Source organism: Thamnophis elegans, chromosome 4 (genome assembly GCF_009769535.1).
Source record: "Thamnophis elegans isolate rThaEle1 chromosome 4, rThaEle1.pri, whole genome shotgun sequence".
In the NCBI taxonomy this organism is placed as follows: Eukaryota; Metazoa; Chordata; class Lepidosauria; order Squamata; family Colubridae; genus Thamnophis; species Thamnophis elegans.
This window is the reverse complement of record NC_045544.1, coordinates 115,993,406-116,020,563: the sequence shown is the minus strand read 5'-3', so window position 1 is coordinate 116,020,563 and position 27,158 is coordinate 115,993,406. Positions and strand designations below refer to the sequence as shown.

The 27,158-nt window shown below is 43.9% G+C and overlaps 3 protein-coding genes across 3 annotated transcripts; 2 read left to right on the top strand and 1 right to left on the bottom strand.

Annotated features, from left to right (window-relative positions):
• The first annotated feature begins 8,903 nt into the window (after nt 1-8,903).
• ZNF513 (zinc finger protein 513) lies at nt 8,904-12,643 on the top strand. The gene is made up of 4 exons (XM_032215876.1): nt 8,904-9,028; nt 9,428-9,577; nt 10,183-10,764; nt 11,208-12,643. Exons 1-4 carry the CDS (start codon nt 8,989-8,991, stop codon nt 11,858-11,860), a joined length of 1,425 nt encoding a protein of 474 aa, XP_032071767.1. The 5' UTR covers nt 8,904-8,988; the 3' UTR covers nt 11,861-12,643.
• Nucleotides 12,543-17,958, bottom strand: SNX17 (sorting nexin 17). Its single transcript, XM_032215877.1, has 15 exons — nt 17,757-17,958; nt 16,389-16,463; nt 15,838-15,955; nt 15,630-15,694; nt 15,443-15,553; nt 15,101-15,191; nt 14,868-14,955; nt 14,683-14,752; nt 14,494-14,586; nt 14,155-14,358; nt 13,817-13,939; nt 13,413-13,490; nt 13,214-13,288; nt 13,090-13,131; nt 12,543-12,998 (listed from the first exon to the last, which is right to left on the bottom strand). The coding sequence occupies exons 1-15, from the start codon at nt 17,820-17,822 to the stop codon at nt 12,879-12,881; spliced, it is 1,419 nt and encodes a 472-aa protein (XP_032071768.1). The 5' UTR covers nt 17,823-17,958; the 3' UTR covers nt 12,543-12,878.
• Nucleotides 17,959-19,556: 1,598 nt separating this feature from the next.
• Nucleotides 19,557-26,971, top strand: EIF2B4 (eukaryotic translation initiation factor 2B subunit delta). Its single transcript, XM_032216894.1, has 12 exons — nt 19,557-19,887; nt 20,009-20,150; nt 20,316-20,522; nt 20,608-20,690; nt 21,003-21,094; nt 21,640-21,754; nt 23,213-23,289; nt 23,378-23,480; nt 23,960-24,087; nt 24,943-25,120; nt 25,902-26,082; nt 26,736-26,971. The coding sequence occupies exons 1-12, from the start codon at nt 19,846-19,848 to the stop codon at nt 26,933-26,935; spliced, it is 1,548 nt and encodes a 515-aa protein (XP_032072785.1). The 5' UTR covers nt 19,557-19,845; the 3' UTR covers nt 26,936-26,971.
• Nucleotides 26,972-27,158: the final 187 nt, after the last annotated feature.

Below are 27,158 nucleotides of genomic sequence, written 5' to 3'. Positions count from 1 at the left end.
TCTAATAGGCAAAATAAGATCTCACACTTCATTAGAGTCCCAGTCGCTATCCAGAGAAAGCTTATTAAAATCAGCAACCGCAGCTGTCTTTTCTCAATTATTTCTACTGTTTCTATTTTGTTTTGTTTTTATTTTGCTCTTCTATCCTGGGCATCTGGCAGCTGTGAATATTTGACAAATAGACTTTTTTTGTTTTAGGTTTTCCCATGATTACCCCTTAGAAATTTTTTATGGTTATTTTTTAATTCATTGGTAAGAGTTGCTGGGTGTCAGGTGGCATATAAATCACCACCACCACACATAATCTAGAAGTTAGTGGTTATTTAGCTTGCTTTTTCCACTGAAGGCATGTGTAGGAGAAATTCAGTGGAAGCACAAGCAGGAAAATCTTGGGGGAAGGTGGGGGGGGTTTCAATTCAAGGGCTGAAATGCAAGGAGGAAACCTGTGGGAGTCACAGTACTTAGGTAATTATCTTCACTAAAAGACATTGTAGGAGGACAGCCATGTTAGTTTGTAGTGGCAAACAAAATCAGCAATAATCTGATAACACCTTTTCTAATGTAATTAAAAGCTCTAAGCGTTTTTAACTAATAAGCACAATAGAGAATATTTTATGATAATGGTCAGAACAGATCCAGGCTGACCGTAGTATGATCTGTTACCCTTTTGAGGTAGCCAAGACAAGAGGCACAACAATGCATATTAATTCTATCTTTATTGTAAGGTTTCATTACAAGAATTTTGCAAATCTGAAAGTATTCTTCCCCTTCTTCCCTTTTACTCTTTGGGAAATTAGGGAGGGTTCCTTCTGAAACACTTCTCACATACCTAATCAGGAACAAACATCCCCAAAGAAAATGGTGATCTAGTAACAAGCATATGCCCTTGTCCTTTTGATCAATTTTCTCTTGATGTCAGCCCTCCAAGGGAACCCAAATTCGGAAATGGAAGACATGCAAGCTAATGCAGTAGTTATTATAATAAGGTTATACAGGCAGTTCTTGACCTACGACCACAATCGAGTCCAAAATGTCTGTTGTTAAGCAAGACAATTGTTAAATGAAGTTTGACCCGTTTTACTATCATTCTTGCAACCGTTGTTAAGTGAATCACTGCAGTTGTTAAGTTAGTGACACAGTAGTTAAGAGCATCTGGATTCCCTATTGACTTTGCTTGTCAGAAGGTCGCAAAAGGTGATCACATGACCCCAGAATACTGCAACCGTTATAAACATGAGTCATTTGCCAACCAGCTGAATTTTGATCACGTGGTATTGGGGAGGTTGCAATGGCCATAAGTGTGAAAAATGGTCATAAGTCACTTTTCAGTGCCATTGTAACTTCAATGGTCATTAAATGAACTGTTGTAAGTTGAGGACTACCTGTAATAACAGAATCTTTAAGGTACTCCTCCCACCTCATGAGCTGGTTTCCCTGCATCATGAGATGGTCATGTCTGAGGTGCTTTCTCAAATTACATTTCTGCTCTGGACTCAGATTTCTTTTATCTGACCATTGTCTTGGTTATAGCTAGCTATTTCTCCAGTTCCTCAGTTATTCCATCTGCCCATTATCATATTTTTGGAGTATAAGATGCACCTTCCCCCCCCCCACAAAAGAGCATGAAAATGTTGGTGTGTCTTATACATCGAATACAGACATTTTTGACCTCCCAAAGCCCCATCCCCGCATCCCATTTTTGTGAAAAATAGGTGAAAATGGACCGTTTTCACAAAAATGGAGGCTTTTTCGCCTTGCCCCAGCCCTGCTGAAGTCTGCAGAGTGATGCTGGGAGCTGAGGGAAGGCAAAAAAGCCTCAATTTTTGCGAAAAATGGCTCATTTTTTGCCCGTTTTTCACAAAAACAGGAACATTTTTGCCTCGCCCCAGCCCTGCTGAAGTCTACAAAGTACTACTGGGGGCTGAGGGAGAGCAAAAACTTTTTTTTCTTACTTACCACTTTGAAATCTTGGTACGTGTTATACACTGGGGCATCTTATAGTCCAAAAAATATGGTACATAAGATAAATATTGAAGGATGAAAGTATTTAGAAATGGAAATTTTCATTTACCTTTAATTCTGAGCATCAAGATATAAAAAAATACAGAGAAACAAATTAAAGTATTCACGTCTGTTTCCACTGTAGGCAACATACTTTGAGAAAATAACAATTAAAAATAGAAAAAAAAACCCTCTGTCTTTGCAGGGTCAGAATAATTGAAAATCTGCCCTGGCATTATGCATTGGTGATAATACTGATTAATTAATTAAAGGAAAAGTAACAGTAATGGTTCCCCTCACACATATGTGCTAGTCGTTCTCGACTCTAGGGGGGCGGTGCTCATCTCCGTTTCAAAGCCGAAGAGCCAGCACTGTCCGAAGACGCCTCTGTGGTCATGTGGCCGACATGACTAAATGCAGAAGGTGCACGGAACGCTGTTACCTCCCCACCAAAGTGGTCCTTATTTTTCTACTTGCATTTTTACATGCTTTCAAACTGCTAGGTTGGCAGAAGCTGGGACAAGTAATGGGAGCTTACTCCATTGTGCAGCGCTAGGGATTCAAACCGCCGAACTGCTGACCTTTCTGATCTACAAGCTCAGCATCTTAGCCACTGAGCCACCACGTCCCTTGATTAATTAATTATATGCCATCAAATCAATGTTGACTCTTAATAGATATATCTTCTCCACTTGGCCTTTCGTGTCTTCTCGTGATTATCTTCACTGCTACAATTGCATCCATCCAGCTTGCTATGAGTTATTCTCTTCTTCTCTTTCCTTCCACCTTTTGCACCATTATGGATTTCTCAAGGGAGCTGGGTCTTCACATAATATATCCACAATATACTAGTGACTGTATACTGGTATTAATATACATAATTGATTAATTAATTGACTTATACATAGTTAATATAGTTTACCATACTATTCCCCTTTGGTTACTTTATATATAATGATATCACTATATAAATCAATAAGACTCCTTACTACATAAAGCTTGTGTTCTAAGATATAAATGCTTTATTTTTGTTTGCACTTCAATAAAAAGGATTTAAGTATAAAATAGTGTGTATAAGAATAACATTCATGAGTTTTGTAACAGAGACTAATTGTTGTACTGTTTTTAATTAAGAGACTTGGCAATATCATTCTTCATAGTATTTACACAATGTAGCAAAGCTTTGTTTAGGGCATTTCTCCTGGATTTATGACAATTGCAGAAGTTTTCTTCCCCTATATAGTTTTTGGTGCTGTACCTTGAAAGCGTATCTGCCCATATGGCTCATAGATTGGGGTACAATACCATTTTTTAGAAGCACTGTATTATTTTATGTCTAAAGGTTAATGCCCCACGATAGAATAACATGTGCCTTATTAATTGCTATACATTTGTGCCTTCTTAATTACTATACATTTCAAATTAATGAAGAAGAACTCAAATTAACTCTTGCCAAAACAAAAGATTGGAAGCCTGGACTCAGTAGGAAAAAAGCATTTGTATTTTTTTTGCAAACCTCTTTCATAAAATTCCCATTTATTCTGTCCAGGTCTAAAATAACTTATGGGAGTCTATAATAGTTCAGTTTTTTCATGGTTGCCAGGCAATAATCTGTCAACACTGTTGCTTGGAGATATCCAATCCACATATTTTTTTCATATAAATGAACTATAAATCATACGATGTAGTATAATAATTTGCAATGTAGTAATTGATTGCCTGCAATTCTTGCATAGGAGAACTATTTAATACTGCACAGATTATGTTAACTATTATACATGGGTGTTGTTTAATGTTTATATGACAGGTTAATGCCCCCCTCCACATTGTTTTAAATATTTTCATAATTCCTTAAATATTTCTAGAATCCATACTGCAGTCAGACAATGCTATTTACAATAATTGCCTGCATCTCCTTTTTTCAGATTCAATCATAATTTTACTTAAAAGCTACAGATGTAAATTTTCCCATTTCATTTTTAAAAGAATACTGCATCCAAGCTACCCTACTATAACCAGTTCTGATATAAAGTTCTCTCTGAATGAAAATAATTATTTGGATTGTTTAATTGGGGTTTTACTTGGAATATCGTACTGTAATTGACTAGCAGCAAGGTGGATGGACTCAGCTACAATGATGATGGGTGCACTATTGCAAGACCAGGTTAATCTATCTATATAATTACTAAGCGTCTATGGAGATTGTCAATCATCCAGGTCATGATTGTCCCAAAAATGCTTTCCAAAAGCCAACTGCACTTTCTTGTTTTTTTTTCCTTGAAAACATTTTGTGTCTCATTCAAGAAGCTTCAGAACTGAAGAAACTTCTTGGATGAGAAGTGAAACTTTTCAAGGAAAAAAACAAGAAAACCCAGCTGCCTTTTGGAAAGCACCTTTGGGGTAGTTGCTAAGAGTTAACACTGGCTTTATGGCACATAATCAATTGTATATTCCTTATATACCAAAGAACTGGAAAGTGACCAATGTACCATTATCGTTTAAGAATCAATCTGGAGGTAAAAGGTCTTGTTTTATAAAAACTCATTAGCTTGACTTCTAATCTGGATAAACATCCATTTTATAAAAGCTACACACACACAAACCTATGTTCTCTCTCTCTCTCTCTCTCTCTCTCTCTCCATCCATCCATCCATCCATCCATCCATCCATCCATCCATTAATGAAATTAACACAGTAGCTTCTATTAAATTAACATGGACCAAGATTGTTGGGGGCAATATGCTGAGTGACTCTGTAAACCGCTTAGAGAGGGCTATAAAGGACTTTGAAGCAGTATTTAAGTACCAATACTAAGGCTATTGCTATCTTTAAGCAGAATCTTCAAGCAGAATGTTACTTGTCCTAAACAGAAGGACTGTTATATTCCATGTGCTCTATAAAACTCTGAGTTCTGTGAACATGTGGTTAAGATGTACCTGCATAGGTATATGTATGAAGCATAACTCTATTGAACTTTCCATTGTCTTATATAGGGCATTCTCTGCTCTGCTTTGGGGAAGATGATTGCAACTTAATACATACTAAGAGAAATTGCTGTTATTTCTCTGTGTAACTCATAGCAAGATGGGAGCTTTGAAGGAATTTTATCCATAGCCCTTTTTACAGCTTTTCTGTTGATACAGTATGGATAGGAACATCAAGAGATATTGGAATACTGGGTGCTTTTAAGAAGAGATTTGTTTCCACATGAAAACTGCTTGATGGTGTAGGTTCTCCTGCTTGAACAGGGGGCTGGACTAGAAGACATCCAAGGTCCTTCCAGCTCTATTCTATTCTATTCTATTCTATTCTATTCTATTCTATTCTATTCTATTCTATTCTATTGAATGTAATTTTGACTTTGGGTTTTATATATTAGATTGATAGATCTTTATAGAAATGACTTATTCATATTATTATGGAAAAATAAAAAGCTGTGATTTGATGCTAATGCCTTATTTTATTGCAATAGAGAGAGACGGAAATCAATACTTATTTTTCTTTTCCTTTCCCTACCTTTCCTCACTTCTCTTCCCTTTTCCTTCCCTCCTCGGTGTTATTTATTTACTTTGTATTTTTTATTTTATAATACTTAATAGTCTAATAAAAATGTTTGGGAAAAAAGAAGAGGAGATTGGGCAACCATTTGTCTGAAATGTTTTTCCTGTTTCAGCAGGGGGTTGGATTGAAGACCCCAAGGTTAGAAAAACTGGAAAACACACACACACACACACACACACACACAACCATGAGAGGACAAGAAAGAAATTGAAAACTAATTCTGTGCTGCCATTTATTGTTGGTCATCCAGATTTTTGCAGTCCAGTTCTTACAGTCCTAATCTAGGTGCATTTCTAAAGGCAGAAATTATTGGTGAAGGAGGAGCTGACGTTGCAACGACACGACATGCAATGTTGGAGACGGTGACAGGGAAGAGTACATCCTGCTGATCTCAGGGACACCGCAAAGTCCCTGACTGATCCAGGAGAATCTCTTTTTGCCGACGACAGAAGCGCAACCATTGAAGCTGCTGAAGTTGGGACAGCTTCGGAACGGGAGGAAAACGGAAAGAAAAAATGTGTCCATCTGGTGAGGAAATCTTACTATTATAAAAGAGACTACCCCCCCCCCCCAATAAAGCTAAATTAAATTTGAAAACAGAAGAGAACAAGTGGCAAAATTAAGCTACTAATAGACAGTGTGTGGAACTTTTTGCAAATGTTTCCTATTCTTTAAATTGAATGGATTAGTTTTTCTTCTTCCACTTTTTATATTCTTTTTTTTATACCTATGGATTAAAATCATTTTCCTTATTTTTATAATGCTGAATTGGATAGGGTTTTTATTTTTTGCTCCATTTAAGGATTTTGTTTTCTTTAAGACTGGAATACAAAGAAGATATAAAAGGAATACAAAGAGGGCTATAATAACTGAGGGAAAGGAAGTAACACTGCCACTTAGAGGCTGGAGGCTTGGAAGGCTTGGAAATATTGTCTTTTCTTTTTTCTCTTTGATCATTTGACTTTGCATTTCAAGGTTCCTCAGCTTGTTTACAGAGAATGATAGTGAGAAGAGCATGGGTTGTTTATACAGGTGCTCTTCGGGAGCTTTATTGGCAGCTGGAGTGGAGTGAAAACAAAACCTTGTCTTGAAAGATTATAAATGAACTTGCTTTAAATTTAATAAAAAGTTTTGAATGCCAGAGTGTCAGTGTTTACAAGTTGGAAGAATGATGCAACATGAAAAAGAAACTTTAACATTACAAAAGATTATGCTTGAAATTCAAAAATTATTAGAAGTAACAGAGAAAATTGAGAAGAGATTGGAGAATATAGATCGTAGAACAGTAAAATTTGATAGAAAAATTGAGGATGTTCATCAAATGAAGAAAGTGGAGGTCAGAGTTCTAAAAACTGAAGGAAAAAAAATAAACAGAGACAAGAAAATTGTTGATACTGACACTGAACTGAGCATGGTTGGGAATAGAAAGAGTGGAATATGGAAAGGGGAGATAGATGGACTGGAGCTCTATCCCAGATTTCAAAGTATAGAAGAAGAAAAGAGAGAAGATTTAATGGAACTAAGGAGAGAAATTTTGTCAGATGCACTAGTGATAGCCAAAGATAAGCTGATCAAAGAAGCAGATGGAGGGTTTCGAGCTTATACAAGATATGCAATAAGCAATAAGTTGCGAAGAGAAGTCCATACAAAACTTACTAAGGAAATAACCAGAATACTAATGCCACAAATGGCAAGAGACATAAGACTGCACTATTACTGGAAAGACACAGGTTGATATAATAAAAGCTTATAATAAAAAATTAAGTCAAATTTAGTTAAATTTAGAGCATTATGTATAAAATGAAGTGATAATGGATACAGTTAAATAATTGATTGATAACAATAATAATGCACATATATGTATATGTATTGGTTTGATAAGAGGAAATTTGATATAAATTGCAAATGATGACTACGAAAGGAGGTTTAGAAACTGTTATTAAATATAACCAATTTTTATTTAGAACATGTTATAAAGATGTAATGTTACTGGATGATATTGCCATTATATGGTTTTGCTTTAAATCTTGAATATTTTATGTAAAAGGACGTAAAAACAATTATAGCTAAATGAAGGTTGAGGTATGATGATAGTAATATAAATAAATATATTTGATTTAAAATATATGATTTGATATGAATTGTAGGTGATGACTGTGGAATGCATGGAAGTTTTTGTAACCAATCGACACACTTTCTACAATTTGTAATAGAAGATGATTTTGTGGTTTTGTGTGTCTGTGTGTGTTTTGTCTGTTTGTGTTTATTCAAAAATAAAAAAAAATATTTATAATAAAGGCAGAAATTGCAATGTGCCATAAACTCCATGAGTTTCAGAAGGATGAGGAGAAGAGAAAGGAAATGGCTATTCTTGTTGTCATCAACTTTTTTTTAGATTTTTACCCCACCTTTTTGCAATTCGAGGCAGCATACATACCAGTACTCCTTCCTCTTCCTCTTTTCCCAACAACCCTGTGAGGCGAGTTGGGCTGAGAGACAGCGACTGGCCCAAAGTCACCCAGCTGGTTTTTCATGCCTAAGGCAGGACTAGAACTCACCAAATCCTGGTTTCTAGGCCAGCCCCTTAACCATTACACAGAACTGGTTTTTTATAACTGGCTCCACCTTGGCCAACAAGTAGCAGTGGCAACAGTGTTGCAAAGTAAAGCTACTTGATCTTTTACAGATTACTGTTTATGTTCAATATAAATATAAATATAACGCTTGCTTTACATTTTTTAAAGTTGCCAGTGCCAGTTCAGGCAACTAAGGCTTCATTCAAATGATTAGGGAATTTAGAGGCACTCCTCAGGCTACATTAAGAATACAGTTCCGTATCTTCATTTTTAAAAGTATTAGCTTCGTAAAACAATACTTTTCTGGAAAGGTGTTAAGTTAAACATTCTGGCAGGCTACTCCAGTACAGATTTACTGAAATCCTTGTTCGGAAATATATATATATATGTACATATATATATGGCAGTAGGAAGATACCACTATCCAATGATGGCAGACAGAAATTTAAAACAAACGCCCAATGTAAGCTGCAGTTATTTGTAGAAACAATTGTTTACATCTTCGCAGAAAACTCGGAAGAGAGGTTTACAAGAATGGATCTAATTAGAGGCAATCTTGGGGGGGGGGAAGCGGGGTGTCAAGGGTTCTTGCGGCCTTTCTTGCCCTTTGTAGTTCAGAGGAAAAGACTCCACATCCCGTCATGCAGCGCGGGAAGGGACCGGAGCCGGAAGCGTTGGCTATTCTGCCGTCCGCCCCGCGGATGGGCGGGAGCGCCGGAGGAGCGGCGGCTGTCGGGGCGTCGCGAAAGAAGAAGCGGCTTCGCCGGTGGCGATCCAGGCCGAGCGGCCCGGAGGGGGGGAAGGTATCCAGGGCTGGAGCCGCTCCCAACCCCCCGTGCTGCGGGGCAAGATGCCCCGCCGGAAGCAGCGCCACCCGCAGCCCGTCAAAGGTCAGCGCCGGGTTGCCGGGCTCACCCTGGGGACGCTGTGCCGCATCTCCGTCCGCCTGGCTTGTGGTCTGGGCGGCGGGGGCTTCGGCGGTCCGTCTCTCTCCCTAACCCCGAGGCTCCGGCCTGTTGGGGGGCTTCTAGGCGACGGGCTCCCCGACCGACCCCTGGTCTGAGCTGACCGCTGTGCTGGGCAAGGGAGGAGCCCCGCCTCTTTCGAGTCCTTCCTCGTTCGGCGGGTTGGATTCCGGCCACAATCGGGGCAATTAATCCGCCCTCCCCTTCGAAAGGGAGGCAGGGCGACGCCACCGGGGTGCCTGGGCGACGCCGGCCGTCTCTGCGGAGCGTTAGCGGGGGGGGCCCGGTTCTCACACGGCCGCATTCTGCTCTGTCTCATTGTAGTGGACGTCCCTGGTGCTCCGGCCGAGCCGTCAAGAGAGGAGAGCCCGGCGCCGCAAGCCAGCTTCCTCTTAAAGCAGGAGCTGTCCCTGTCCCTGGAGGACGAAGAGGACAGCAGCGCTCCGATTCTGGCCTTCGAAAAGGACTCCGAAGGTGGGTTCGGGTCCTGGCTTGGGCAAAGTCGGAATAAGAGAGGGGTGTAAGAGGGGTTTGGATGGGAGACAGGGAGGGGGAGGGTGGGGAGTTGTGCCTAGGAAGAGAAAGGGCCTCTTGGATCCTCCCATTCGAGTTGCCAGGAATTGGATCTAGTCAGCGGGTCTAGTCAGTGGTGGGATTCAAATAATCTATGCCCTAATGACTTCTTCCAACAACCAGTTCACCAAACTGCTCGGAAACTTAACTGGTTCTCCCGAAGTGGTGCGAACTGGCTGAATCCCACCACTGGGTCTAGTATGCCAAGCCAGCACCAGTCTCTCCTCCACCATCTTCTTACTTTTCAGTACTGTTTGGGTGTCATGTTTTCTGAGTGGGCAAGTTGGGTGTGTTTAGTACCAGGCAGAGCATCCCCAGGAGAGGGACTTGTAGCTGATAGAAAGGCTTGTAAATGAGGGCAAGGATTTTAGTTGTGAGGAAAAAGGGTCCTGGAGTTTAGCCTCCCCTACACATGGTAACCCCCTATTGTACCAGCAGGCGAGGGAGAGGACAAAGTGAGGATTCCCACAGCTGCCCACCTGATGTCCCCTCCTTGTGTGCTGCAGACTCCCTCGGGGGGACACCTGGACTGCCAGCTTACACGCTGAGTGATGAGGATCTCCCGTCTCTGTGCCAGGCCCAGGACGAAGATGGAGAGAATGAAGGGCCGGGCCGGGCTTGCCAGCATTGTGGCCTGCCTAGTCCTGGTTCTACTCCCTGCTGCCCCTCTGAGGTAGGGGATGAGGAAGGCTCCCCTAAGGGGCGTGTAGTCTTTTCCTGCCAACTGTGCCCCTTTGCCTCACACTACTCCAGCCACCTCAAGCGGCACATGAAGACTCACAATGGCGAGAAACCTTACCGCTGTCCGCATTGCCCGTATGCCTCAGCTCAGCTGGTTAACCTGACACGCCATTTGCGAACCCACACTGGTGAGAAGCCCTACCACTGCCCCACCTGCCCCTTCGCTTGCAGCAGCCTTGGCAACCTCAAGAGACACCAGCGGGTCCATGGCCAGGAACGTCCAGTGCGCTGTAGCTCCTGCAGCTGCCACTGTGTCCAAGGGAATTCCCTCCAGCACCACAGCGCGGGGATCCAGGGGGAATCGGAGGCAGAAATGGAGGGACCACCCATTGCAGATCAGGAGACAGGTACATGATGGAAATGGCAAGGTAGAATTCCTAGCCTTGCAAAGGGAGGGAATATACATAAAACTTTCAGTGGGGGGGGAAGAGGGAGAAACTTTACAAATGTTGATACACATAGTTCTCAGTAGCTTTTGGAGTCTAGCAGAGTTGAGGACCTGCAGCCTGATACTCTTTGTGTCTGCCACATTATTAGCCTAAACCAGAGCATGGAATTTGTGTGCCAAGGAAGTGTACTGACCCTTGCTCTCTAGGGGGGGTTGGTTGCCCCTCCTCTAATTTCAATTGTAACAGCAGTATTCTACACTGGGTTTGTAGTACATTAGTTAAGGACAGAGGATTATGCAAATTGGTCTGCACTCTGTATGGCAGTGAAGGAAGTAAGTTACATATGGTTCCAGTAATATCTGTGTAGAGCATTTCTACTTATTGCTATTTTTCTTCCACAGAGCCACCACCATTGCTGCCTAGCTCCCCATTTCTGCAGGCGGAAGACTCTAATACGGTTCTTCCTGAGCTGCTCTTCCCGTTCACGTGCAGGGCATGTGGATTGGTGCTACAAGCTGATGAAGGCTTGGGTGAGCCAGTATGTGGGCGTTGCAGCCTGGCAGTGCTGGGGGCTGAACCGGCCTCACCAAAAGGCTTCTCCTGCCAGTTATGCCCTTTTATTACCACCTATCCTAACCATCTGGCCCGTCATATGAAGACACACAGCGGAGAGAAGCCCTTTGCCTGTGCGCTCTGTCCATATGCCTCAGCCCATCTGGACAACCTCAAGCGGCACCAGCGGGTGCACACTGGTGAGAAGCCCTACAAGTGCCCCCTATGCCCATATGCCTGTGGCAATCTTGCCAACCTCAAGCGCCATGGACGCATCCATTCGGGGGACAAGCCTTTCCGTTGCCGTCTCTGCCCATATTCGTGCAACCAGAGCATGAACCTCAAGCGCCACATGCTGCGGCATACAGGTGAAAAACCCTTTCAGTGCCGCATCTGCCCCTACACTACTGGCCACTGGGACAATTACAAGCGTCACCAGAAGGTGCATGGGCAGGGCCTGGCAGAGGAAGGAGGGCCTGGTCCAGACAGTAGCCTGACCTAATGATACTGAAAGACTCCTTGAGCTTCCGATTCTCCTTATAGTTGCCTGCTGTCAAGCCTATGTAAAAGATTGACTGGGATGTGCAGGAGGAGGAGCTGTGTGTACTTGCAGGAGCAGCAGTACCAACTTACTTTTTAAGAAAGTATTATTTCCTTTGCTGAAAAGCACCTTGGGGCCTTGCCCTAATCCAGTGCTTCTGTCCATAGGAAGAAAAAGGCATCTGCTCTGCAGACCATTCTCTGAAACTGTTGCTCTGTGGGACAGCTGAAACCTGCAGAGGAGCTCCTTTGTCCTCTTTTGTCTTTTTTGTGCCTCCCCTCTCTAGTCCTTTAATTGTGGTTGCTGCTTGAATCTGTGTAATTTATATGGTGTATTAATGCATTAAACTGTTTTCTTATCTGGCTTTATTTTGGCTGGCAAGAGCAGCTGGAGACTAACTGGCAAACCTGATCACAGTACAGTTGTGCTACTGCTGAACTGGCCTGTGTGAGCATGTTTACGGCAGGCACACTGTGTGCCCTCTTCACCATCTTATTTTCAGCAGGAGAGGAACACCGATAATATGGTTTCAATAATGTGGCCTCCATAACCGCTACCGTATCATTTTTGCTTGAGTAGGCGGCTCTAGTGCCAAGATGTTGGATCAAGAAATTGGACGCAGTAGAGAGAAGGGCTCACAGGATTTATTTCCAATCATGATTTATTGAATCATTGTCACAAACATTTGTTAATGTTCAGATGTAAACAGCAGGTAGATAAACAAGATTACAAGTCTAGCGGTTATAGTTAAAAGTCTACTGTGAGCATCAGAGTTGTGTTTGCTCTTTGTGCAAATGTCCACTCTACCCTAGTTTGGCATGTATGAAGCTGAAGCTTTACTAGTCAGCTCTGCAAATTGCCTCTGTAGACAGAGACTCTGGCAAAGGACACACAGCCAGCTGGGGGCTGAGGCACATCAAGATCAACCCACAAGCAGGTCATACATTCCACAAAGACCTTTTTGGGCAAAGCAGGGCATTTAAAGGTCCTCATCGCCAATGCCCTCAAAGGCGTAGTTGCCATGGAAATCATTCGCCCCAATGTCATTTGAAGAGCTGGAATGGCTGATGGCCCGTAAGCTGACAGAGCCCAATTTGCTCTAGATAAGGGAGAGAAGAGGTGCAAATTAGCAAGAGCCATGCCATGGTAGATCATATTTTTCCATAAGGATAAGAGGAATAATTACTCACCGAGACTCTTGTAATAGGGTCCCTACTACCATCAGGGGAATCCTAGCAAAACACAGAGGTATGTTAAAGGAGAAAAACCAATTGAAGGGAAAAGGAGGAAACAGAGATAACAGGATTTACCTACCAAAAGAGGAGGTGATTTCACTGCTTGCTGACTGTCTGAACGCTGTAAGGCTCCAATGGTTCGTCTGCGGAACATCTATGAAAGAAGAGACTACTGAGATGCTTGGAGGCACCCATCCTAAGACACTGTTTTGTACATGATCAGGAAACAAATTTGACCTAGCCATCTACACCAAAGGGATAAGAAGCCTGAGTCTCACCTTACGTATGCTTCCTCCAGATTTCTTTACCATCAGCTCATCCACCATGGACTGCAAGCAGATGCTCAACATTATAGCCTAAGATATGAGAGAGAAATGCTCTTACTTCTCTGCAGTATTATCCCAAACTGACGGAGCCTTGATTTTGTAAACTTAGGATAGAAAAAAAAAACAAATTTGATACTGGAGTTATGATTGGGAAGCAAATAAGAATAAAATTGAGCTTGTTTCCATTTGTGATATTCGAAGTGCATTATTTGTAAAGAGAATAGATTAGATCAGTAAAGGAATCTGCATTGAGTGGGGTAGCGGATTAGATACCCATCCAGTTTACTAGTTTCAAAGTTCAAAATGTAAGAATTCATCCAGGATATAATTCACACACACACGTACACACATTCTACCTGTGGACTGGTGATGGTGACCCACTGCAATCGGTCCTTGCTCATCAGGTACTCAAAAGCTAATTCCAATTTCACCTCTGACTTGCCAGAACTTGTGCCCGATGTCCCATTGTGCACAGGAACCTAAAAAAGAGCAGTCTAATGATTGCTTATTAGTGAAGCAGCGGGAGGGGAATATTGAGGCTGGAAAACTCTTGGTTTGCCTGCAAATGTCAAAGCTGCTTCTCCAGCCTCTAAGAAATTTCCAGACACAAGGGAGGCACAGAGAAAGTACTCCTCCCTCAAAGCAGAACAGGCCATCCTCAACAAGGCAGAGACTGATTCATATGTTAGCTCACCGAGGAAGTAACTCGCCAACAACGCATTCGTGTCACTTTGAAACTCCCTTCCTTGATCTGGTCATTGGGCAGCTTGACCTGGAAATTCAGTTCACTATTGCCTGCTCCAACAATGACATGACAGCCTTTCTCAGGGAAATCCGTAATACAAGGGTCAAATTTAAGATAGCCATAATACTTGAGGGTTTGCGCCAAGCGGATGAACTATAACAAAAGAGAGAACATTCACTGGGAAGCTTGTGATTTTTTGGATGTATAAATTTCATTACAGCTAGCTGGGAATGAAAGAAGGTAATGTAGATTGATTCACTTCATAGTAAAGGGAAAATGGAAACCTACCTCTTTTTTAGAGACTTTTTCCTGTAAAGATTTAAGCTGACGGTGCTGTTCCTTATTGGCAAGGATCCAGCCCCGTTCAATATCTGCAACTGTCTGTGAGGAAACAGAAATAGAGGAGGAGAAGGAAATGCTGCTGCTTGTTTGCCCACCTCCCATCTTCCTCCCTGTCACTCAACCTTAGTGTCTGACCTGGGCATATAGCAGATTTAGTCCTACCCGCTGCTCCATGACATCATCATCAAAGGCAGAGTCCCAGTAGCTGGGGTGGAGGAAGAGGAAAGAGATGGCAGAGGCAAGCCATTAATGGGTCTTCACTCAACTATTATTTGGCTGGGATTTATTATATTGACTCCTACCCTTTGCACATTTCTTACCTCTTGCGCAGCAGAATCTTGTATTCAGGGTTGCGGAGGCTGGTGACTGATACATAAGGAAGCTCAAATTCCTGCAATTTCCGGATGACTGTAAAAGATGACAGTTCAGAGCCAACCATGCCTCAAACTTATCCCTAGGCACACAGACAGAAACACATGCCTGCCCGCCTTTCCTGACGGGCAAATTGGTTTTTTTCTGCCATTATAGCAAGCGCAGCAAGAGGTTAACTCACAGGAAAATGCTCCATCCTTGGCTTCACGCACAAGGAAGAGATGGAAGTATCCAATCAAATCCTCCGGCAAGTCCAACTTCAAGGCCACTGCCTACAAACAATGGAAAGATAAGCCCGATGCTGAATCCTTTCCTCTTAACAGCAACTTGGGGAAAGGCTACATTAAATATTGCCACTGCAGGGGGGCTTCTTGGTAAATGCCATTAGTTCATGGAATAAAGTAAATAAAGTCTGTCACACTGAGTCTCACTGTAAGAAAAGGAGAGAAAGTACTATGGGCATATAATCTCTCCTCCATTTCTTTCTCAACATGAGCCATTCTCATTTCTGGGAAAGCCTTACCTCCAGAACATCTTCTGTTTGGTCTGAGGTAAGAATTGTGACTTTCACCTTCTGCCCATTGGATAAGAGCACATCTAGCTGTACCTCTTCAGTTGGGATCTGCTGGGTTTCCTGGAAATACACAGGACTCCAATCATTTTCTCCACCTGGTATATACTTTGCACTCTGCATTTAGCTATCTCCTTACCTGCTGGGCTTTTCGCAGAAAGCTATTGAAGATCTCACTACCTCCCAGCAAAGGATCCTGCCGTACTATGGATTAATAACAGAAATATCAGCTTTTTTTAATGCTTATGATTTTAATATTTTGTCAATAGGTGTTCCCTGTGCATAGAGAACACTTGCTTGTAAATGCATGCATACTATTTTCCCTTGATTTGCCCAACAAAACCTACCTGCTTGCATATATTTTTCTAGTTGTTCCCGCCGCTGCTCCACTTCCCCTGGAGTGAGAGTAAATATCTTTTTTGGAGGAAAGGCTGGTACCACGTTAGCTCCATATTCCTTCCTTAGCTGCAGAAAGAAAAGCAGAGGTCATCTTCAGGCAGTAAAATCCCTTTTTGCTACTACTAGAATTTTGGTAATGAGATATATACACCCATTTTTTCTTCCTAATGTTTTTCTGCAAGTATAATTTGCAGCTATACCATTGGCTATGATAGGAATTGACCAACCAGACTGTAACCCAAGGCTGATATTGTGGGTTGAGAGATAATGACCCAAGGTCACCTCACCTAGTTGGCTTTCATGCCTAAAAGGGGACTACAACTAACAATCTTCTGGTTTCTAGCCTGGTCCTTAACCACTAGACCAAACTGCTTTTCTTAGTTACATAAATTAATTGAATTAATAAAACACGCAAGACTTTTAGTGAAATACTGTTCACTAGGAATACTGTCCAAAAAGGAACAATTCCGGCAATTTCTTACATGCCTCCATGCCTTACCTGTTCATGCAAACCAAGCAGCTGGCTGTATCGCACCTGGCAGTGCAGAACACCATTCACATGAATGCTGTAAGCCTGTTGGGAACAGATGGAAAAGGCATCATTAGGGAATCTGTTTATGAGAAAGCCTTTAAGCTATCCCATTCCCAGAGATACAATGGGGAAAAAGTATAATCTGGTATGAATCGCAAAGTACTAATTCCATAGCTGCATGAAGATTCAAAGAAGGAACAGGTCTTCTAAACTAAGGATTCACTAATTCCTTTGTGGTCCTTAAGAATCAATTATAACACAAAAACAGTCTCTTAGGTTATCCATCATCCAATGCAGAAAATCTGCATGATGCAAAAGTTATAAATCTTAGTGAAGGAGTATTGAGGCCTGAAATAAATATGCCTTTCGATAACATTTAAAAAATTAAATTTTGTAAGCAAGATTTGATGAAATGATACTACAACTGTACTATAAACTGCAAGCCTTAAGTTAAGGAAATGGGTTTCGGTAAGGTAAGATGTATGAGCCCATTTATTGAGCTCTATGGCTTTGCACTTTATTCAAAGTAGCCCTTTTGTATAGAACAGAAACAAAAGACAAATTGCATCTACAATGAAGGGATATCTGGGTTTGCTCCTGGACTTTGTACATAGGAGTAGTTATAGAATCCATAATTCCTGGTTATGCAAGGAATCTTTCCCATGCCAAAGGACTGTTAATAGAAAGTATCTCTTCTTAAAACAGTGTTTATGATTATTTTTCTGAAACAGCCAAAGCCTTTTTAACAGAAACAAAAGATGAATTGTTTTGAAACACCCAAACACCCTTTTTAACCAGAAAAAAACCCAAAATAATTCAAGGAGAGACACTCTAACAGAAAGCTTTTCAGTGCCAGAATGCCTCTACTTCTACATTTTAATCTTTGTTATGGCCTTTGCGTCCTCCTTGGGGGAGGACAATGATATATATTTTATTTTAATTTGAGTTGGAAAGAGAGACGACTGAGATTTGGGTCGTGGCTGCCTCACAGCTGGCAGCTACAACTTCCTCGGGGGGCCCATCCTGGCGCCTGCTGTTATTTGGCTTCAAGACTCAGCGCGGAGGGAGAGGTAAACTAAACGGAGTTTTTGCGGAGGAGAAGCGAAACCACCCATTCCAACCGGGTGCTCTTCCCACCCACCCCCGCCCACTCCGGCTTCTCCTGAAGAGCCCGAAGGCGCCTGCAGATGCTGTAGGAAAAACAGCCGAAAGGCACCAGAGCGAGTCGCCCAGGGTGCAAATCGCACTTCGATGCCCTTTCCAGATGTTAATCCCAAGGGAGGGGGAGGCTGCCCGGGGAACTCTGCGCCCCGCCTCCAGGGGCTTGACACTCGCCACGTAGGCCGCAGCGCTGCCGCCATCCCCGGCGCGGGTCTCGGTCTCGGGGATGGAGAAGTGCATGGCCGCTTCCAGCTCCTTCTGCAGCTGCTGTCGCCGCCGCCGCCGCCGCCGCTACCTTCGACTCGGGCCGGAACTGGGCTCCGATGTAGCCGCCATCTTGCGGGCGGAGAGAGGGAGGGAGGCACCACTGTGGGCGGAACGGAAGGAGGAGGACCGGAGAACACTCTTCTCTCCCTTCCCTTTTTTTTTTGTTTTGGCCGCCGGTCATCCCCCGGCCCTCTGCGTGGATGGTCTGACCCAGGAAAGACCAAGTGCTGGCCATAAGAGGGAAGATTGAAAGCGAAGATGTCTCCGTTTTGCCCAGGTTCACTTTTACCTCGACTGTTCGGAAACCCCCTCACCCCCATTTGGAATAAGGGAGCTGAACTGCCCCCCCCCCCAAGGCAGCCCGTGGCACGTAGAAGTTAAGCGATACAGGCACAACCAGAGAGCAATATTGGTCTCTAAGAAATCTCGGAGCCTGCTTTGCCCTGCGGCCGGGCAGGGTATCAAGGGGTGGCCAGCTGCCCCCTTCTCTCCTCACCTTAGTCGCACTACGCTGTCCGTCCAGCGAGGTGGGTTAGCAGCGGAAAGAACAAAACCTCTATTAGGGATGGACGGAGGGACTGGACAGGGCTACCCGGCCACATAATGGTCGTCCGGATTTTTACCATCCGGTTTCCCCTTTTTTTAATGCTTATACGTGGTAATCTGGGTAGCCGCTAATGTTACCTGCGAGCTGCAATAAGCAGGATTGCAGGGCCCGACAGGTCTCTCCGTCTCATCTCCATCAGCTTACGCCTGAGAGCTCGGGTGATCAGTGCGAGTATTTTATTTTATTTTTTATATTTATTTATTTATTCATTCATTCGTTTACAAAATAATAGGTATAAGAGTAAATATGAGTATGAATGAAATGGGTACAAATAAATAGGGACAGTAGGATAGGGACGGTAGGCACGATGGTGCCCTTTACGGACCTCTTAGGAATGCGGTGAGGTCAACAGTAGACAGTTTAAGGTTAAAGTTATGGGGATTTGAAGATGTAACAAGAGTCGGGTAGCGCATTCCCGGCATTGACCACTCTGTTGCTGAAGTCGTATTTTCTGCAATCGAGTTTGGAGCGCTTTACCTTGAAGTTTGTATCTGTTGCGTACTCTTGTATTATTCCGGTTGAAGCTGAAATAATCATTGACAGGTAGGACGTTGTAGCGGATAATTTTGTGTACTACGCTTAAGCCCAACCGTAGATTGCACCACGCACCTAAGACGCTAACGGCGTCAGCAAATCGTAGAAATGCGGCGGCTGTCTTTCTTTAAATACTACGTGGTGGGGCGCAACAAAATAAGAATTCCCTTGGTACTGCATAATGCAGCCATTGTGATGTATTAGCCCGAGCATTTGCGCGGTGTGTGGAGCGGGACAAAGACACGCCTGACCATCGGCAATTGTCCTCCGCATCGCAGCAGCAGACTTGCCTGCGCAAATCCTTCGGTTGGCGGACACCCGCGGGGCGAGCTGCCACCCGCGCCGCGCTCCCGACTTGGTTGGGTGTCGTCCCGCTCCCCCCCCTCCCCACTACAGTCCGCTGGACAAAGCGCACCATAAGCGCATGAGCCAGGGGTGTTCAAATTTGGGGACTTTAAAACTTGTGGACTTCAACTCCTGCTGGCTGGGGAATTCTGGGAGTTGAAGTCCACCAAGTCTTAAAGTTCCTAAGTTTGGACACCCCTGGCATAAGCGCACCAGAGTGCCTACCGTCTCTGTCCTACTGGCCCCATTTATTTGTATCCATTTCCTGTGTTCTTATTCCTGTTTATTCCTGTTATACATGAGTGAGTAAATAAATAAAGGAAGGAATGAAGGGGTGGCTTTTCGGTCCTCTGCCCAATCAACTTCTCCCCGTCCTCCGTGAGACCACAACTGGGTGCCGAGACAGTGGAGCGAAGGCGAGATGTTCCCTACCGATCCCGTCCTTGAGCAGCAGGGGGCGCTGTCGCTGTCGCTACCGGCTGAGGTCAGGGCGGAGCCAGCGAAGCGGCTATGGCGGAGCCGGTGAGCCGCGAGGCCCCGGAGCGCAGCCAGGTACTTGGGGAAAAGGGGCCGCGCTGTGGGATCGGAGCAGCACCTGGATGGTGGCAAGTGATGGGGAAACGGCAGCTCTCTCTCTCCCCCTCGTCTTGCTCCCTCCTTCTCTTCCGTGCAGGCGCCCAGAGCGGAGGACAAGTTGCAGCTCCGGAAAGAGAAGAAGCAGCAGAAGAAAAAACGCCGCGAAGCGGAGCCCAAAACGCCCCCAGATGGGCTCGCCCAGCCCGCTCCCGCGCCTGCTGGGCAGCTGCCTCCGCCAGGTGCCAGAGGGGCGAAGGACGAGGGTTGGGAAGTCTCCCCCCCCTTTTTTTTCGCAGTCTGAGCTGCAGAGGGAGACGCGTCGCCGGAGCCCCCGGGCGGAATGGACGGCCGGGGGTAAAAGCAGCGCTGGCCTCCGCTTACCTCGTCGTTTTCCTTGTGTTTAGGGCCGGAACCTACCACGCCGGGATCTCCTGACAAAGCCTGTGGTGGCGAACGGACGGGCCCGGGCAAAAGTAAGGCTGAGCTGCGAGCTGAGCGCCGGGCCAAGCAGGAGGCCGACCGGGCCTTGAAGCAAGCTCGGAAGGTTGATCCGAGTCAAACAGCCGTGTCTCCCAAGCCTCGGGTTGGAGGACCCACGGAAGCCCAGCCAGGTAAGGCTCTGTCGTGAAGGAAAGGTTGCTGGTGACCCAGCTAGAAAGCTTCATCTTCTGAGCTTTGCCGCCTTCTCTTCCCCAGGGGTCAAGAGGCTCCCAGAACATGTGCAGGTGGATGATCCAGCTGCCCAAAAAAAGCTAGCCAAAAAGTTGGAGCGTCAGCAGGTAGGGCTCCCGTCCCTGTGGGGAATAGTGGTTGGAAGAGGTGGAGGTAAATAAGCTGTACAAGTAGGTCTTGATTTATGACGATGATGGTCCAAAGGTGCTTACTGCCACTTCTTGAAGTTACAATGGCCACATCCTGCTGAAGTCACGTGATCACATTTTGGGAGCTTGCTTGGCAACCAGCTTTTACAACCATTTGCAGCATCATAGACACAGGACTCCAATTTGCAACGTTTTTCCTGGTTTCTGACATTTCTTTCTAATTTCCTTCAAATTTCCATGCTTAGACTGGCTTATTCCCCATGTCTGCAGGTCCCTATGAGGCCAGATTATGGTGCCAAAGTTAGTCTCTTCTCCCACTTGCATCAATATAGTCGCAAAGAATTGCTGACACAACAGATGAGGTGAGTGCCTGTGAACCAAGAGAAAAACACTGAACCCAAAGGGGCTTTATCACAGCACTTTGAAATGTTCATAAATAATGCTGTGAGGACATTTTCTAGGCTATTCCTAGAGAAAAGAAGGAAGAATAGAGGTCACAAAACCAAGAACCATGTTCTCCGCTTAATGAAATTGGCCTGGTTAGATTGGAGCTTTGTTCTTGCTGCCCTGCCTTGGGAAGTTTCCATGCTTAGATTCCATCCTAGTACAAAGTTTTAAGGCAAAGTGCTTTGGTTAAAGTTTATCTTCCTCTTTTCTTCCTCCGAAAGTGCTCTTCAGCTATTTCCGGACTTATATTCATCATTCTTTACAGTTTTATTTATTAAAATCCCCTCTCCTTTATGGTATTTCAAAAAGATGGGAGAAAAAGATGAACAAGAGTAATATTTTTTTTCTTGAAAGTAACTTGTAGTTGGGCTTTGGTATGATGGACGATGTGCAAAAAGTGTCAGTTTTATTGGGGAGTGTTGAGATGATATGTAATAACGCAGAACCTTTTTGCCTGCAGCATCCCAGTCTCCACCATCCATCCTGCAGTGGTGCGTCTTGGCCTCCAATACTCTCAGGGCATCATCAATGGCTCCAATGCTCGGTGTATTGCACTCCTAAAAGTTTTCAAACAGGTACTGCTGAAGAAGGGAGTTAGTTTAGACCAGTCCAGATTTCTTCCCATTGGAAAAACTGATACTGAAAACAGCAAATAATTAAATGATAAACATGTCTGAAGCATCTTTATTTTCCTTAGTTTACCTAATGTGGTAGACTGTAAGATAGTCTCTCTTGAGTCAAGATCCATTCCTCTTGACTGTATGGTCAAGAGACACCTATGTTGTCCTCCGGACAATAGTATCAAAATACCGTGCTCTGGGCGGACACTCTATGGTTGTGTGCCAGCTGCCGGCACAGCGTACAACCCTAGAGCGTACACCCAGAGCGGCCACTGCTGGAAGACTCGGTTTAGAAGCCGCCGAAAAAGCCAAACTGGGATGGCGGTGGTGGCGGAGGTACCCTGGCTCTGCAGGGAGAGCTGGACCAGGGCATCGTGAGGCTGGGAGGTGCGTCAGCGAGAGCGGAAAAACCACTCACGCAACCCTCCTCCAGCCATGCAGAACGCCTTTCACTGGCATTTTGAAGGCGCCAAGCTGCGAGAGCCAAGCAGCAGCGAACACGTGTTCTCGTGGCTTGGCAATACCCCTAGGTCAGTGAATGGCGCTGTGCCCGGCTGGAAAGGAGGTTTGCCGGGTGGCTGCTCGTGAGCGTGGTTGCTTCATGGCTGCTGTGTTGCGCTGCTGCGACAGCGCAACAAAGCCATTCGCCCATGAGGCTGTGCCCGGCTCTTTGGGACCCCGCTCAGAAGATAGAAGCCGCCCGGCAACCCCAAAACAATAAACCCTCCCCTCATAATATGGCCCAAGCCATATTTTGTGGGTTAAAAGAAAATAAGACCCTGTCTTATTTTCGGGGAAACACGGTAGTGTGTCAGTCACCTTATGCGAATTTTTTAAACATTTATTTTATTTCCACTACTGCTCATCTCAGCAAATGATTTTGGGTGGCTCACAGTCCAAAACATACATTTGCCAGCTGCTCGCGCAAAGAGGATGTGCACACTCACCTGCCACAGCTGCGGTGGCCCAGTTCCAATCAGCTCAAAGCCTGATAATGGCCATGGCCCAGGGGTGGGGGACCCCTCATCTAAAATTCCCAAGTAGGTAAATACAAGAACATAAATATAGTAGCCATTCTGCAGGTGGAATAGTCATAGGCTTGGCTAGTTTAAAAATAATTTAATAAATTCTTGGAGAAAGAAGGGGTCAATGGCTCTATGCAGCTTCTCAGCTCTAACAGAACCTGTTTTTCTGGGAGCACAAATAATACTGTAGAGAATAGCAGGTGTCTCCATTGTTTTCAGACATTGTTTTCAGGCTCCCACAGTAGTCTCTGATCGGCTAACATGGGAAACAAGTTGCCAGATGTGGGTAAACTCACCTTGACTTGATCCTCCTGCAGGACTCCTCTGCTGTTCACGTTGAGGTTTTAACCTTGCAAGTTTGCAGCTTCTCTTTTATCCTGTCCTTCAGGTAATTAGAGACTATACCACTCCGGCTAATGAGGAACTTTCACGAGACCTTGTAAACAAGCTGAAACCGTACATCAGGTGATTATGAAGAAGGGATTTCTCCCTTTGGACATCTGGAGGTGGAAAGGTGCTTTGATGCTGAGCTGAGTGTGCCTTTCTTCTGCAGCTTCCTGACCCAGTGCAGGCCCCTCTCTGCCAGCATGGGCAATGCCATCAAATTCCTTAAGAAGGAGATTTCCTCACTGCCAGGGACCATACGAGAAGAGAAGGTGAGTTCAAACTTATAAACTTGGGTGCTGGTTGAAATTCCTGAATGTAGCATGCAATCCATTTTTCTTCCACTTTGCTCTCTTTTCTGGGAATGTCCTTAGAAATTTGGACTGGCATAGATCGCTAGCCATTTATCTTGCCTATGTTTTGGTTCTTTTCGATTATTGCCCCAAAATTTATTGTTCAGGCTTATCTCTTTCATTTTTCAAAGAGATGTTGCCATGCTCAATAGCACAAGGTGGGAAACCAGAGCTTTTTTCTTATTCTCCAAGGGATAAGCAGGAGATCCAGCTTAGATACTGTGGGAAAGATTCATTTATCTACTGACAATTTCAAAATAATAAAATAACAAAAAATAACATGCCCAAATCAAACAGTTTTAGGAAGTTTATCCATTATATGAACTGCAAGAAATGAATCCAGCTGAGTATGCAGGGAGGGGACTGACCACACATGACCAACTGTCTCCTGGGAATAGGCCAAGGAGCAACTTCAGGAGACAATTGACAAATATGAGCGGGAGAAGATTTTTCTGGCAGCCGAAGCCATTTCCAAATTTGCCTTCGAGAAGATCAACGATGGCGACGTCATCCTTGTCTATGGATGGTATGGAGTTGTGCTTGGGGGTGGGGAAAGAAAAACAAAATTGTTCTTATCTGAATGATGCTTTTCAGAATCTAAGCTGCTCTCCTGGATGTGAAATGCTGGTGGGAATGAAGAGAGAAAGGGTCTGGCAGGCTTGCAAGACAAAGCAATAGTACTGTTGTGCAAAAAATGGGTGATTGTAGCCAGGGCGGCAATATCAGGACAGTTCAGAAAACTTTATCTGTAAAACATAAAATGACTTCGGTGGAGATATGCAGGAATGGGCAAAAGAAGCTAAAGCATTTTTTAAGTCCAAAATTAGATAACATTCAGAGGTAGTTCAGGTAGACATCTGCCTAACTCACAGAACTAGTTCGTGGGAGAGGGGAGGTACAGCACAATCAGATTTGGGAAATTGTGTTATTATAGTTAATCTGAACCAGAGGTGGTATACACCAGGTTCTGACCAGTTCTGGAAAACCAGTAGTGGAAATTTTGAGTAGTTCGCAGAACTGGTAAATACCACCTCTGATTGGTCCATCTATTCTCTGCGTCCCAAGTCCCAGCTGATCAGAAGGGAATGGGGATTTTGCAGTAACCTTCCCCTGCCATGCTCACCAAGCCACACCATGCCTACCATGCCACGTCCACAGAACCAATAGTAAAAAATTGAATCTCACCACTGGTCTGAACAAAAGCAGTTTCAACTCTCCTGATTTGATATCACCTTATATTTGAGTTAAAGTAAGGGAAGACGAGGCAAAGATTTCCAAGTCTGAGAGCAAAGGCATTCTGAGTTTCCAAAAGTTGGCCAAGTGAAATATTGTCTGGGTTAAGTTCCTCATCTGTTTATCTCTGCTCATGTTTGCTTGGTAGTTCATCCTTGGTGAGCCGCATACTCTGTGACGCTCATGCCAATCATCGTGCCTTCCGAGTGGTGGTAGTGGACAGTCAGCCACGGTTAGAAGGACGGGAGACACTGTGCCGCCTGGTGAAACAGGGAGTCCGCTGCAGCTACGTGCTGATCAATGCCATCTCCTACGTGTTACCTGAGGTAGGAACTTTGAAATGTGATATGGGTAGAGGAGTGCTGTTAGAAGAACTGAAAGGACAATTCTATGGGGTAGGGTCAGAATCTGGAGTCTGAAAAGAGACTAGCAGGTTCTGGTTATTATTTTTTAAATTTATATGCTGTCCCACTCATCATCCTTTCCTCCAGTTTCCATGTTACCAACATGTGTCTTAACTAAGCTGGGGATTCCCTTGGAGTTCTTAATCATTGGGGATAATGACACATTTTCTGCATCAGATGAAAAGAGAATATCTTTCTCCTACTGTCCTGGCCATTTTTTACAGAGAGCATTTTCACAAATTGCATTGTTAGAGACCCCACACACCCACTTCATGGACTGTTTCTGTTGCTCCGCTCTGGGAGGAGACTTCAATGTATTTCTAACAGGACTACCAGATTCTGTAACAGCTTTGTTCCCTATGCCGTCTCTCTGGTAAACTCGCAAGATTTGTTTTGCTCGCCATGTACATGTCTATATCCGAACTAGACTGTGTTGTTTCTCTGTATCATATGATATATGGGGTATAGGCATAATTTTGTATTTATTTATTTTGTCATGCTTATATGGTGTATATTGGAGGTAGAGACCCTTTGAGAGCTGTATGCAGTGAAATTTCATTTTAATGTATACCAATTAGTGTACAGTCAAAGTGACAGTAAAGTTATTCTAAGTTCAGTTCTAAGAATTATGGGGATCTTTTTAGTAAATGAAGGCTACAGGTAGTTATAAAATAAGTGAAAAGCTCTCATTCTCTTTTGGCAGGTTTCCAAAGTGCTGTTAGGAGCTCATGCACTATTAGCCAATGGGTCAGTGATGTCACGTATGGGCACCTCACAAATTGCACTGCTTTCCAAGGCCTATAATGTGTCTGTACTAGTCTGCTGTGAGACCTACAAGTTCTGCGATCGGGTTCAGACTGACTCCTTTGTCTCCAATGAACTTGGTATGTCTGGTATCAAGCCTCGGGTATCTTTTTGGATGACAGACTTTATTGCACAACGTTGCAAATGCCAAAAATAAAGATTTGCCATTCTTAATTTTAAAATATTGAGTTATCTGGAAAAGGCAGGTTTGATTATTTTGTGGAATGTTAGCCATTTTTCATATAGATTCCTGGAAGTAATTGATAGTCTTTTGTTGATCTGAACATTTAGACTAATACAAGTAAGAGAACCAACAATTGTCCCTTTAATGGGAAAAGCTTGCCTAGAAAAGTCAGGCTACCATTTTCTATTTTGTTTCATGTGGTTTTCATTCAAGACCACTGAGAATTGAAGCAGATGCTTATCTCAGATCAACTTTATGAGCTAGATTGGCTTAGGGGAGTGAACAACCCATGATTAGTAATTGAGCGTTGAAATATTTAGAGGAAACTTGACAGATATTGGAATGCGGAAATTGCATCCACTGCTTCTCAGTGCAAGATGTTACAAAAGCACAAACGCTATAAGCAAAGTAAGCATCAAAATGTGCAGAAGGAAAGTACAGGAAACAATAGCTTCAGGACTTGTCCAACATAAGGGAGAAATCTTGGCCCATGCTGCTTTGAGAAAGAACCAATGCTTTTCTAACTGATCCCTATTCCTATATTTGCAGATGATCCAGATGACCTGATTGGGTCAAAAGGAAAGAGCCGTCCATTATCCAACTGGCAGGAAAGCAAATCGTTGCGCCTTCTCAATTTAGTCTATGATGTGACCCCTCAAGAATTGGTGGATCTGGTCATTACAGAGTTGGGGATGATCCCTTGCACTTCTGTTCCTGTTGTTCTGCGGGTCAAGAATGTAGAGCAGTAATGTTGGAAGAGTGAATAAACCTGTGTGTCTCTGTTCTATGCCTCTGTTTATATGTGTCATTGTGTGGACTTTTGAGTGAAACAGGATTCCCAATTTTGGGAAAATCAACCTAATCCTTGTCCAGCACTTAAGTAATTTATATTTATCTGTTTATTTACTTGGGACATCCTTGTTATCAATCTGTTGCTGCTAGAAATGGAGTCATATTATAGAATTTATCAAT